This window comes from Plectropomus leopardus, chromosome 16 (assembly GCF_026936395.1).
Source record: "Plectropomus leopardus strain MGB_pleo_1.0 chromosome 16, ASM2693639v1, whole genome shotgun sequence".
NCBI classification, from domain to species: domain Eukaryota; kingdom Metazoa; phylum Chordata; class Actinopteri; order Perciformes; family Serranidae; genus Plectropomus; species Plectropomus leopardus.
In genome coordinates, this window is record NC_142191.1 from 6,487,085 (window position 1) to 6,502,010 (window position 14,926).

Here is a 14,926-nt window from a genome sequence, read left to right on the forward strand (position 1 = left end):
ACGAGCGGCGCTCTGATTGTGTCTGAGCCGCATGATGTGAAGCCAGTCTCTGTCCTGCTGCAGGCGCAGGGAAGGACACTAGTGAGCGGCTCCACGCCCCTCCAGCCAAAATCAAATGGAATATCTCCCTCTGTTGAATCTCATATCAGATAATTACACGCAAAGAGGAATGGGGCCGGTAATGAAATGCTGGACATTTTGAAACCATTAGGTGATTAAAGCCAATGCATTATTTACTGCTTCAGCTGCTGCTGGTGCCACAGCACCATAATAGGCACTTATGATCCACCACGGATATCTTCCATCAGCGGATTCATATAAAATCCTCAGACGGTTTCCTGCAAATCCAATTATTTAAGTTCTTTATTCATTAGGTTCTTAAATATTGAATACCTGCACATGTAACCAACATATTGAACACTAGATTCTAAGCAGATTTCTCTAGTTTAGGTACCCATGGAAACAGCCACAGATTGTCAGCTACAAGATAAGCTTGAAAATAAATGATCAAGGCTGCTCATTGTTAAACTATGCTGCATCAAGCCACTGATGACACAATGAGTACAGCTAAAATCATCTATTATGCAGTTTGGAACACTTAAATCTTTCCAACTTTATTCAGCACATCAAAAAAAGTGAAACTTTGAGCGAAGTGCTTGCATGTACTGTGTAAAGGTAATGCTGCTAATTGTATATTTTGCCACGCATTTTAGCAGTAACATGATAATGACACTGTGTGCCGCTGCTCTGTGGGGATTCACGTATTCATGCATGGATTACGTAAGAAATAACAGAGTGGTGTCCATTTAAATGTGTGCATTCAACCAGCGTTTTTCCAATCCAGTGAGCAGGTGCAATGTTTCCAGTTACAATGACAGCTGGCAAACATAATCGCCTACACGTACATCAAACGGGGTTTTTTTTCTATTTGTGTATAGTGCATCAATATAATTTTTTCCGCTATATAAATAAATCCCCATCTGAGAAATTCAACTTGGTCAATGGTTAGTGAATGTTTTTTATACATGTATCTCTCTGTATACTAACCACACATGTTCTTGTTTAGTATTGTGGGGAGCTTAGCAATTCAGAGTTTCTGATAAAGTGCCCCAGGGATGATGTTGTTCTGTAGGCCAACCTGTAAGTTAGCATTGATGTGATTCCCTTGTGAAAAAAACGCCTATGGGATTTTTCCATTGGATCACTGCAGAAAATAAGCTCTGTGGAAGACAAACGTTTTGTTGAGCAAGATAATTTTGACAAATGAACAAGATTTTTGAAGTGTAAATGTAACTGTCAGATGTAAAAAGCTATTGCTAGGGCTTACACAAACTACACTATGGTTGTGTTGCCGCCACTACGAGGCTGTAAAGCCACGTTCGGCACGGTTTGGCGTGGTGTCGTTCTCTAGTGTCATTAAGCCACTTTTTGGTATTCACTGACATATTTTATGTTGTAGAAAAAAAAAACAAGACAGTCTCTTCAGCTTGTATTGAACAAAGACCTTTTCAAGGTTTTTTAGGACTCATTACTTAGGTTTTCTATTCAACTGCAGATTATTACACATGATTTGACTGCTGTAAAGACAAAGTGCCAATCACTGTGACATTGTGCATATGATACGATATTAGCGAACACTCTTAGCTCCACATAGTTTGTTTTCTCAGCGTCTTTTTTCAGTTGTTCCCTGCGAGGAATCACAAATTTGAGTTTGAACACTCCAGTCCTAAGATTTGGGAGAGGGTTTTTCATGTTTAGTAATATTTTTGGACTTTCTTAGACAATAGAAATAACATGCAGAATTTTTAAAATGATTGTAGTCCCCCTTTAACTCGTTCTTAATGACTAAATACATGATTTCGAGCTAAAAGGTTGAGGCTTAAGCTACCAGTCCTCCTAAGAAATCAGATTTGTTTTTGCGGAGGATGAAAACTGAGTATCCACCTTCTGTCCATCAGCAGAAAAAAACTTCACTGCCCCTCCCGACCAGATACTTGCTAAATGAGACAGACCCTCCATCTGTTTCTGATATTAATCATTCACACTATGACAGATTAGTTGCAAATATGTCCAAATTTGTCATTGAGTGGTGAGTTTAATTCACTTATACACGCTGTCTTAATAAACTGGAGTTTCACAATTCTCTCTGATGCTGCCGATGGTTCTGACACGCTCATAGTGACGGCTGCAACGTCAAAAAAAGACTGATCTAACAAAAGAATCGGCTTACTTTTGAAGCAGAATTGAATGGATGGACCTATTTTTAACTTATTTTATGGATTTATTTTCGATTTTGACAACTTGTCTTGACAGATTGAATTCTTTTCTCCTCTCCAGTAATAAAACTTTGTTTTATTGTTACTTCAATTCAGTGTTTGAGCTTCACTGTGCACAATAATGTACGTGCAGAGTTTGTTTTTACATTTGCTGATGGGGGGAAAGTTCCTCTGTGCTCACCTTAAATCTCTGCAGTTTACAGTGTGGTGTGGAAACTTGAGGGCCTTCACAGCACACACACTGAGAACAGACTTTTCTTTTACAAAGTAAAAAAGTAAGTTTTTTTTACATTGTCTGTCCAACATATTCATAACTTTGTTTGTGAATCAGTGACAACACTCTAACATTATATATGAAGAAAATAAGGAAAAGCATAATGGGTCACCTTTAATGTTGGAGCAGATAAATACAATGTTTAACCCTCTGAAACCTGGGAAAATGAGCTTTATTTCTTTAAAAAAAACATAGGAAGAAGGCAAGAGGAACTCAAGAAGAAATGCTTGTAAACTAGTAAAAGGAAAAAGTACAAAAAAAATTACCAGTAATTCTGTGAAATAATTTAAAATATATAATTATGCTAATTATAATTATAGAGTTCTCTGGACAGTTTTTCTAATTCCACTAATTTCTTGCAATGTGCACACAATCTCTTGTCAAGTTGTTCTTTGCCTTTTTCCCCCCAAGAAATCAAACTAATTTGCTCAGTGTTCAAAGGTGCTTGTGAGGCCACCTGAATGCATTAAAAGTGATGTCGATCCAGGTTTCAAAGGGTTAAACATTTGATCTTGCTCTCTGGTGTTATTTTTTGAAAGTTAACCGTCATACTCTTTCGATACCGAGTATTTCTTTCACGACAGCTGATTGGACAACCAGTTTTGGGAGGAACGCGAGAGATTCACAGTGGGTCATGGTTAGTATTTCAGAAGTACCTACCCTGTTTGGAACCACTGCGGTCACCGCTGGGTCCGGTGTTTGGTGTGTACTTGGTATCGCGTGTAGCAGCGCTGTGCCGCGTCCAGTCGAAATCATCATTCTTGTCCTGGGTGAACATGCAGATGGGCTCCTCCTCGAAGCTGCAGTGGAACTCTCCTGGTGAGCGACGGAGCAGAACCACATTCACGTCGTTATAAAAGAGCGGGAAGTTATACACTGCCTAGAAGATACGCTTTATGTGCAGTGTGACACCTACTGTGTATTTATGAGATTTATGAATGTGCATGTGTCTCTGGGGGATATACCTTACATAACGGCAAATTCCTAATTACACCATATGATCTGATGAACAGAGTTTCTAAATTAAGATGTGACCTCCCGCTGACTGTAGTGGAGACGTCAGAGAGTCTCTGGAGAGAGACAAAGCTGAAAAAAAAAACCCTGAAAAAAACCCAATGGCAGTGTGTGTGTGTGTGTGTGTGTGTGTGTGTGTGTGTGTGTGTGCATCAGCCACGCCCCTAATTATGCACAACTGTAAAGTCTGAATAAAATGTAAATGGGTGAGTTATATAAAAATGTAACCCCTGTACAGTTGTCATGTATGTATATTTTAACTATAGACTCTGAAACAGTTTGTCGTATTCAGCTGTAAAAGTGTTTGTTTCTGTTATAGAGTTAGGCATTTTAGCATGGGGGTTTATGGGGACTGACTCACTTTAGAAGCCAGCCCCTAGTGCCCATTAGAGGAACTGCAGTTTTTTGCTGCTTGATTTTTTCCAAGTGATATTTTTTGGGTTTTTTTGAGCCATGAAAATAGAACATAAAGCTGCCATAAATTAGGAATAAAATCTCCCCATGTAACCATACCCCTGGACGCCCCTAGCTCTAAACTGGTCCCCCAGTGTTTACAATATCTGGCTCTTTCCCTGGTCTTTCAGCTACATAAAATAGGCTACTGATGACATACTTCAATAGTAATAATCCAATACTATGATAATATAAGTCTAACAGATGACATTCTGCAATTTTAATTTGGATACTTTTGGTTAAGAAAAATCTGCCACTTTTTGGATCAACCTGAGTACCAACTTCTCAGGCCCTGAACGGTATTTTTGTTCAACATGCTCTTGACGGTTTAAAATTGGTGGTGGTGAGGATGTAAAGAAGGCGGCTTTCACAGATCTGTCACAAATGTTTATCTGGTTGGTTCCTGAAGTTTGTTTATGAAAGGCATCTCACTTACACTGCAGGTTCCTGTTTTTTCAGGGCTATGACCCCAGTTCCTACTTTTTGAAAACACACAGTGTTTAGAGACAGTGTGCAGAGGAACTGACTCTGACTTCTCTGTCTATTACTTTTGGCATTTAGTGAGAACGTATTGGACAAAGTTCAAGTAGTTTAATATATATTTTTTCATTACAGCAGCACTGACTTTCACACTAACTGCGCTCTCCTGGCTGAAAGTCTGTTCGTTTGACCTATCAACCTCCCCTCCTTGCTGACCTACGCAGACTTTCTCACTCTTTATTCTACAGCAGCTGCTCTGACCATCAAGTGTTGCTGCGCATTTGTTTACATTGGAGTCATTTGAAAACCTGGCGGGTCTCATTAGCACTTTTTTACACGGAGATATCTCTTTTTTGTGCTTCATTTTTACAGAGAACCACTCCAGTGTGCGATTTTAGACAGCATGCTGGCATAATGAAAACAGACGTAATGTTTAACATAACAGCCTCTCGTGTGACATATACCATATGCAGCAGCGCTTTATAACCAATAACAATGACAAAACATGGCAATAAAAATCATTTACGGTCTCTGTTACATGGCAGCTGATCTCATCCTTTGCTCAGAGCATAAGGAGCTACTGAATCTCATTGATTTCCAAATATGTGGACATTTACAGCCGCTGTTCTTCTTCTTTGAGTCAGTTGCTCCCGTGATGGATCAAACACACAATACATTTTCAAAGCAAGCAAAACTTTATATAGCACATTTCATTCCAGGTACAATGTGCTGCAAAGGGCCTTCTGGGTCAGTGTCACACACTGAGGGGCATGACAAAACGTCAGAATTTGACGACCTGGGAATTACAACGGGCTGCAGAAGAAGTATAACTTTAATAAAAAGTTAATCTGTTGAACCTGCTTATCATTTTGATTAACTCTTTTTTTGAAGTAAAAATAACTGTCCTTGGAGGTTTTGTAGTGTCTCACTAGCAGGACTGTGTAATCAGTTTTTAAAAATGACACCGCCTCCCTCCATCTCTATCACTCTTCATCACTCTCTGTAGTCGAGGTGCAGGTGCAGATTTGGTTCTCTCCCTGCCTTCCTCCTCACCCTGCCCTTTCCGCTGCACTCCACGCCCCTTTGACTGCAATTTTTAAACTAGTGGAGTGTGCAGCGAGGGAGTTGAACCTAAAGTTCACCCTTCAAGAAAAAAACAAAAGTAATTCTCCTGCGTGGGTCATGATAGGTCACATGTAGGAGTGCGTCTAACAGTGAATGTACTAACGAATGGTGAGAAATCACACGTGTGAGGAACTAACTCAGTCAGTTTAATGAAGGGGTAACGGCGGTATCAGCTGTGTCAAAACCTCAATTTTAATCCACGTAACAAACAAAGAAAAAGCTAACCAGAGGACACGCTGCTGCTGAGCTGTGTCCTCAAAGAGATAGTAAAAAGGAGCATTTGGATTCAGGATGCAGACGTGTGTTCTGATAAATATTCATTGATTTATTAAAACGTAGCTGGGAGCAGTTTGGAGTGGTGACCTTGAGAGGAGCAGAAACGGCAGCTTTTACTCAGGTAATGGAGGTAACATAGACTGAGGTAGAGCGTGGGAGGATGGACCAAAGGAAGGAAGAGGGCAGTGATGCTGCGAGGCAGAGAAACAGATAGAAAGTGAGAGCAGGAGAGAAACAAGTGGTGGAGTGGGAGAGAGGAGGAAGGGGCTGGGTTGCGGGCATTCTTGACTCTTCTCCTCATAGGCATGCAGATTTAAATGGAGGTCTAGCTCCGGGGGCTAGACACTAACGCCCCCATCCTCTGTGAGCTAAACTAAACGCTTTCGCCTTGTGCGCCCGGGAGAGATAGGAGGATTTGGAGGAGAGGCAGAGGAAGGGAGGAGGGAGGAAGAGGAGGCGTGCAGGTAAGATAGTTTCCTTCAGGGATTTGGATAATGATGTTGGTGATTAGGATGTTTGTTATTATGTTGGCAATGTTTGTGTGAACACCCACCAAAAAATATATATCTATATAAATAAATAAGCCTCAATTCACAGCAGCACACTGCAGCACAGCAAACAATGATTAAGTGTGGATTCTCAAGGCGTGAATAATGTGAATTTGTAAAGTTTTCACAATGAAATGTGTCATAAATGGGACTAAGCATTAAAGACTGTAAACATACGGCACAGATGCATGCATAAGTAATGCTCGCAAAGCACAGAGCGTGCAAATGTGCTCACGCACACACACACACACATGCACAAACGCACACACAAAAGCACATGCAAATACACTCCATCCTTAATTCACAATGTCCTGTAGAGATTTAAAGGGATAGTTTAGATTTTTTGTACTGAGGCTGCATGGATTATTTCCTACCATTATTTTACAATGTCAATACCGTAAATTACTTCAACATCATTTTGCAGTAGAATTTGAGGTTTACAGTGTAATATTGGTTCCAAAGAGCATCAAGATTTACAGTGTTTTACTGTATTACACAAAACTACAACAAACAACACATTTTGATTTATTTTTACAGCAGTTTGTTACAGTGTAGATTTCTGCTGAATTATGTGTAGTTGCCATAATTCTAGCATTAATTTCAAGGGTAAAACCTGCACATTACTGTTATAGTGTAGACAGGATTTTACATACGGTTGATGCCAGTTTTCACGCCCCCAGTTTGGACAAACAGACTAGAATCCGACACGGAAGCTAAACAGTTTAGAAGTATTTTAGCCACCTAAAAAAAGAAAAATCTATTTTAGCTTAAGTGTGCACAATATTTTAAATATTTTCACTGCTTTACTTTGCTATTAGACAGTGATTTCTAACAGGAAAATGAAGCCGTTACGTCACTCTCTTCAATGCCAGACTCCATTGAGAAAAACAGTAATTATAGCTGGCTGAACACAGAAGCTGCTGGTCTGCTTCTAACTCAAACAGTTATTTTGTTGGTGTTATCGTGTGACTTTAGCATTTAAAAAGGTTGATTTAAAATCATGTAAGTCACACAATAACACAACAAACTAACTGCTCGAAGCAGCGGTAAGACAGCAGCTCCTGTGGTCAGTCAGCTAGAATTACTGCCTTTTTCAATGGAGTCTGGTGGCTTTGACAAGAACATAAATGTGCAACTGGATAACAGCTCCCCCGCCGAAACCGTCTGTCTAACGTCAGAGTAAAGTGGGAAAAATACTCCCAATATGGCACCCACTTAAACTGATATTGATTTTTTTTTTTATGGGACTTTATTTAGATGGCTAAAATCTGTTTTGTTGTTGACCCAGTCCACAGCAGTAGACTGCTTACGTGTCCGATTCCAGCCTGCTTCTCCAAACTTGAGGCGTGCTGACTGACATCTACTGTTTGTAATACACTGACTATGGATAAGTACCCTCAACCGCTTCAAAATATCCAAACTATCTCTTTAAAGCTCCCAACATGTCAAACTGCCTGATGCAGGTTAACCCAGAGTTGAAAGGAAAGCTTATTTGTCATACTTCATTTAATGCTACTTAAGAATACTTAGACGGATCTTCCAGTGCAGTGCGACATGTTGAGAGCCAGATCTCTACGGGACGTGCAGTTACTTTGAGTCTCCCCACTGATCTCACAGACGGTGCTGTGCAGACAGAAGGAGCTCGCTCTCTGTCGAGGCATGCTAAGTGAGGTGCACATTACTTACTCAGGTGAGGGTTGATGGGAGCTGTGAAAGAGAAAGGCCAGGGACAGTCATTAGTACAGAATATGTTAGCCGTCTGTCAATACGTGAAACACTTCTTAAAAGGAAATGAGAGCACAGCACTCAAACTGTCGCACTTTACAAAAACCTTTGCCTGATAAAATGTGCTGTCTACATCAGGTTATACACAATACAAGCATGCACACAGTAGCTGCTGCTATTAACCTTTTGTCCTGCTGTCATTTGCTGTTTAGGCACAGAGCTAATAAAAGTCTACATCTGTGATATTTCACTTACAGCCCGTGAGCCAAATCTGCCCCCCCCCCACCCAAACCGTTTTCAAATACACAATAAAAATAAAGTGATTCACACTGGGAACTGTTTTTGTACTTTTAGCATACATGAAGTGCCAGAGTGCATAAAACAGCATCAAAACAGAGCTTGTTTATCAAATGAAGAGTGAGTGGAGGATCCCCCCCCCCGACAGAAGTCCTAGTTAAGTCCCTAATGTCCTAAAATTCTACAAATGTTCTGAAATCCTGGAAATGTCTTAAAAATCCTCGAAACATCCTAAAATTGTAAAAATGCCCTGAAATCCGAAATGTCATTTTCCAATGGTGGCCTTCAATCAAAACAGGAGGAGTATCTCTGCTCTACTTGTATAAAACTTCGAGCTGGCGCACTTTGCTCAGTGTTCGTCTGTCATAAAGCTAAATGAAAGAGGCCCATGGGAAGCCTGGGAATATTGTCCTGTGATATTAAAACACTGGAAGCATATTAGAGTGTGTACGCTCCATCTTCAGCTATTGCTTTTACAGTGCATGAATAAACACGTCGCTAAACAGGAAGCAACACATGCATGCACAATGCAATTATTATTGAGCAGACAGAAAGAGAGAAATGTCTGGGATTTAAAGTGGAAAAGGTGACAGCAGTCGTTCGCCGCCTGTTATCAAATGTAAAAGACAGAGGGATTAGGAAGACCGGCCTGACCACATTAATAAGCTTATAGCGCAACTGCTTATCATTATTGCCATTTACCGGCATCGCTGATGTTCTTGTTCAAGGTGACTTCCATTTAGAGCACTAAGCCTATTTTACACTTCCATTTAGACGCCAATAAATCATAAAAATAAAATGAGTAATAATCACAAGTGTTCCTGCTAATCGCTTTCCTGTAACATCCTTGATTCTTCCCGTGTTTTCAGCACCGCCATTACTGGAACTTTCAGATCTGATGACTTGAGTCCATTGAAACGCACGCATTTCGCATTCTGTCCACCTCAGCGCGGTTCAATGCTTCCCTCATTGATAATTTAAGAGGCTACCGCCGCGGCAAACACAGAAAGGTCAAGGGTATCACACGGAGTTGCAACGAGCCAGTTAGTCGGCACTTCACTTTTTGCAGAGTAAATACCATTTAACCTGTCAAGAAGATTCATGGGCATTTTCCTGATCGATTGCTGACCATCTGAATAGATGCCATACATCAGCTTTACCACAAAACTACGTCACTGTCTGATTTATGAAAGCTCGCCGTTCGTTGGGAGGAGGGGATTGATTTTAATCCAACCAATTAAAGTGAGTAATAACAAATCATTCCTACAAAGGAAAACATGTACTGAGGAGCGGGGAAGTACCGCTGGGATGGTGGAATCGTTCTTTTAAAAAGCAGAAACCTCGAGTAGTGATTTCTGTTTATTGCTGCAGCGTTCATGGAAATGTGTGTTCACTTGCACAAAGACACAGCGAGAGAGGCAGGAAAAGAGAGAAAGAACAAACCATCGCATTTCCAATTGAATCATATAAAACATTCAGTGAACTGCAACACTGCAGCTGGAGCCTCGCCACCAGAGCACAAAGAACAGGCTGTACGACCTCATCGTATAAAAGCTTTAATAATCTTATTACTGATTGTGAAAATACCTGCATCCAAAAACTGACTCTAGCTGCACAGAGTGGCACCGCTGCAATAAAAGTCTCTGCAGAGAGGGAGGAAATCATCCCGGCTGTTGCAGAGAAAATGTTTTAAATGACAACTTACAGCCTCGGGCCGGTGAAACGGATGCTGAGTTTTCTGACAAAACTCTTTTCTTTCAGCCCCCCCCCACTCGCCGGTTCTTTCCCTCTCCCGTTTCCTGCAGCACTCGTCGCTCGCCCTCCTCCCCCAACCCTTCCTGCTGCCCTCTTCCTTCTTCCAAGACTGTGGTTATGAAAATATGTTTCCTTGTCAGTTTTTTTTTTTACCTGCAGCCTCCCCAGGCTGACTCATGGTGCCTTAGTCCAGATGAATGTGTCTGCTCGAGCAATGTCTCTACCCCCACTGAGGAAATCAAGCTAAGCACAGAGCACGCCCAGAGGCTACTTGACTACCGCCGTGTATGCACACACACTCTTAAACACACAAACATATAATTTACAATTTTGATGACCTGATTTGATATGTGGAAACAAAAAAAACAACAAAAAAAATAAATTCAGATCAACATCTCAACCATTTAAAACAAAGCAATCTTGCCAAAATTTTGCAGCCTCGTCTTCAAAATCCTTCTGTGGCTCCTGGGTGGACCTCAAACGCTCAAAATGCACTAAAGCAAAGGTGTGAAAGGCCCTCGAGCAAGCTGCAAAGGCTTTAAAAAACTATCTCTTAGTTCTTTTTTGAATGCTGCAGCACTCGACTTTCCCTTCCGGCTACAAAAAACTCCAATAATGATCGAGGATGAAATGTAATTTTGATGTTTCTCAAGATAAACAGTCCCAGTGATCATGGTGTGAAGTGGAGTCAGTTTTCAATGCAGCTCTTTGAAAACGTCTGCTATGACAGGTAGGGTCTGGTATAAGCTTGGGGCGGTATCACACTATTAATGTATACAAGGGTATTTAGAAATCCAGGCAGTATGATTTTCAATAAAACCAAAATACAGACGCTCTCCTTTGTGCTCTAACAGAGATGCTGTATTGAGGATGTATTGTATGCAGTGCACACCACACACCACCAGAGGTCAGTCTCTACCAGTAGAACACAAAGCTTTCCACCAAAACTTTCGCTTAAGTACCTTTTGGAACCGAAAGTAACCCGTACAGGGATGTAGCCACGCCCCAGATCTGTTCAGCGTTTCCTCTGCAGACAGCACAGTTGAATGTAGGCTGTGCTGTTGTCATGATTGCTCTGTCAAGCTTTTGCTGTATTTTCTTTTTTACTGGTGATACAGAGTTATCACCGCACCTCGTTTATTGTCTCCAGAACAAGGTTGCATGCCAACATTTTTAGAACAAAAAAGGATGGAGTGAGAGTCTCTTATGATGGGATATTCATAAAAAGCTAATGTTTGTGCATGAGTCCTTGTCAAGCAGCCGTGGCAGTTTGGTATAGCTGACGCACACTAGAACTAAAAAAAAAGCATATTTTCACATCTATCTTAGTGAATTAAGGGTTTATTTCAACCAAATCAGAGCTGTTCGACAGTGGAGTCACTAACCAGATGACTACCAAGACAGTTGTGGAAAGTTTGCGGCAGGTTGTGGATAGGCAGCGCCACACACAAATATTGTCATATACTGTATAACCTGGGACATTTCAGACGGGTATGAAAAAAGTCCTTTAAGTCCTTTAAGGGTACTGACCGAATTATGTCAGTACTACTGAGTACTGATTCATGTTAAATCTATCTGTGCCAAATTTTGGTACCTAGAGCGCATTTGGGTGAGAGCACTGGGATAAGACAAGAGACGAAAGTGCCGCAAAGCCTGGAAGCCACAGCGCTCCGAAGCCGGCAATGAAGCTCTGCAGAGCTGCCTGGTTCAACTTCAGACAGGAGGTGGAAGCTCCCTGAAGATGGGAAGCTGGTCATGGAGCGCCACAGCTGCTCTGTCAGCTTCCCATTGAGTCAAAACTCTCCCTGCAGCACCCATCTGCCCAAGTGGCAACCTCCGGGACTGAAAAATGAAGCCAACACGGATGTGCCAAAAATTGCAGATCTTTGAATGGCCACTTGGGGCCCGCTCCAGAAGCAAGTGAATCCCCATAGACCCCCTTCTTAAAAAGCCCAGCTTTATAGCAGAAGTAGACATTTACAGCCTGGTACAAAAACAGTTTTGGTTTTCATAGCTAATTTCAACATTCATTAGCACTTTAATTTTTATGCAATTCACCCATTTACTTGATTGTGGCTTAAAGTTACGCATAATCAAGAGTGGGTTACTTAAAGTGACAGGCTGTATAGCTCCAAAAAAACAATAAATGATAAGGACGGCCCAGATGTTGAATTTTGAAACCTCAAAACAAGAGTCCACAAACCAACAGGTGACATCATGGCTGCAATGCCATTATTTTACAGTGTATGGATCTGCCGTAATAGTTTTGCTGTCTGGTCTATTTTCTTTTCTATATTTTTTTTAGTAATAGCCTCATATTACTGCTGGTAAAGCAAACACACACACACACACACACACTCTCACACACACACATACTCACAAGCACATAGTCAGACAGCGGCAGAAGATCAGCTCCTTGTGCGAGAAAAAAAGCGCAGAGGAGCACAATTGCTTTTAGTCTCCTACGTCAACCCTGCAGCTTTCTCAAAAATTTAATTTTTGTTATTACAGAGAATGTACCAAAAAAAGAAAAAGGTACCGGTTCAACCCAAACAACAGGTCATGTCCTTAACCCAGGCATCAGGTGCAGCATGTCTGGTTTCTGCTTTTCCAACTCAAAGGACAAAACAAACTGTTGCTTGACGCATGACTGCCTTCCTTCCAAATTGCCTAATTTTGATTGAAACACAAAGTGAGCTCATCGACCGCCAGAGGACAGCGGTCCGTAGAGGCCGTTCTGGATACAAACACTGACTTCATCTTGGCTGGATTTCCTGCCCACCGGCCTGCGGCTGTATTACAAAGCAGCAGACAATTCTGTGGCTGCAGCCAAGTGTCCTCATACATAACAGCAGCACAGCTTCGTCTTTTTTTTTTTTTCTCACTGACCTCATATAATTCACACTCTCCGAGACTCCCATCCATCATGTTTAGGGGGTCTGGGTGGGTGCCATGGCGTTCTGAGAAGACGCTGTGACGGCTTCACAGCTCCAGCCATCAGATGGAATAATAACAGCGTGGGCAAATGTAATTCAGCAATCTTCCCCTTCACGTCTCCAAGACAGAAATAACACCAGCGACATCACACTATTGTTTCCTTCAGTCAAACTGTGGCTCCCTAACAGAGGATGTAACCGCTCTGCACCGGTCCTGCAGTAACACATACAGACCAACGGCACACCCAAACACAGCCAGCCCATGTCCACCCATTTCCTGTGTGTTATCCCGCTCTTGCATCAGTGGGTGTCTGACACATTGATGCAATCAAGTGAATCCGTAATGGACTTCCACATGAATTAGCCTTTTCTGTGGTTTAAATAGAAAGTCGAGTATTGAAAAGAAAAAAATAAAGAGAGCAGCAAAGTGCTCCGAGCAAATTAGCAAAAAGCAGCTAATGCACTGCTAATGCAAATATACAGGAAATAGTGTTCCTTATGCATTTATTTCAATTCAACGTATGATTATTTTTATATGTATTCAAATTTTGGTTGATGCACTTGTGTTTCAGTGTCAAAGTGCTATTTTCCTGAGCCGTTCAGCTCCACATTAGTTCAGTACTAAAAGTCACACAATAGCACGTACAAAACAAATGGTTGAGGCAGCAGCAGACGAGCAACTCCTGTGTGCTGTGAGGTGAAATTACAGTTTCTGTCATGAGTCTAGAGGCTTTGAACACAGTGATCATAATACTATTGATACTGCAAAATGTTCATGCAAAATGTCTTGACTGCTTACAGCTGCAAACACACAACGACTCCAGGAAAACACTCCCTGAAGCTAGTGGTTTCCTCCATTGTGTTAATGCCGCAACCTTATTTTGAATAGACAGACATGAGAGTGGTTCAAATCATCTCATCTACGGAATTTACCAAAATTTTAACTGTTACTTTAGGAAGAAAAACCTAAATATTAAAAAGAAAAGTTAAAAGTACAAGAAAATTACCCCCCATAATTAGCAACCCCCCCCCCAAAAAAAACCCAAATAAAAAATAAAAAACCCAACAAAGCAAAAAAAACCCAAACAAAAACAAAAACAAATAAAAAAAATATATAACATATATAATTATGATTATTATAAATATATAGTTCTCTGAAAAATTATTCTTATTAACAATTTCTTGCAATTTGCAGGACAAGTTTTTACCTCTTTTTTTGTTGTTTTTGAAAGAAACACTGATTTTTTCTTTTTTAATGTCATAATGCTATATTTAGTGGGATTTTTAAAAATCTTTTTTACCACATATGAAATAATTCAGCCCCTCAGAAATAACTCCTGTATACCTGAAGTTATCAGAAAAAAAACGGTGAGCACCCATTAGCAGGTGCTGGGCTAGTAGCCCAACTTCTACAAGCTGAACAACATTGTGGAAACACTCATTTTTAATCTTAAACTGCTTTATTCTGTATTTTTACTGGCTTTATTCATCTGGTCCATTTGTTACGGAGCGGAAGAGATTGCTGTGAATAATTTGGCTCTCGCTAAAAACCTCCTGAACAATGAACACTGAATAAATCCCACCTGATTTTTCATGTGTGGCACATGGAAGAAGATTTAGCTGGTTGCAATCTTCAATAAATCTGCACTAAATCCCACACACTGCTCCTTTAAATTAAAATGTTCTTTAAAGACAGTACTTCTGAACATGTACAAAAAAATACAGTGATAAAGACAGCAGCTGCACTATCTGTTTCAGGCTAATACG

At 40.8% G+C, this 14,926-nt stretch overlaps 1 protein-coding gene across 2 annotated transcripts in view; it reads right to left on the reverse strand.

Moving 5' to 3' along the window:
* The window catches only part of LOC121955372 (MAM domain-containing glycosylphosphatidylinositol anchor protein 2), a 252,880-nt gene that overhangs the window by 19,124 nt on the left and 218,830 nt on the right, over positions 1-14,926 (reverse strand). For both annotated transcript variants that reach the window (XM_088089304.1, XM_088089303.1), the window contains exons 13-14: positions 8,133-8,153; positions 3,211-3,366 (exon numbers count right to left, since the gene is read on the reverse strand). In XM_088089304.1, the coding sequence (XP_087945430.1) occupies positions 3,211-3,366; positions 8,133-8,153 (177 nt within the window). The remainder of the gene's footprint in view (positions 1-3,210; positions 3,367-8,132; positions 8,154-14,926) is intronic.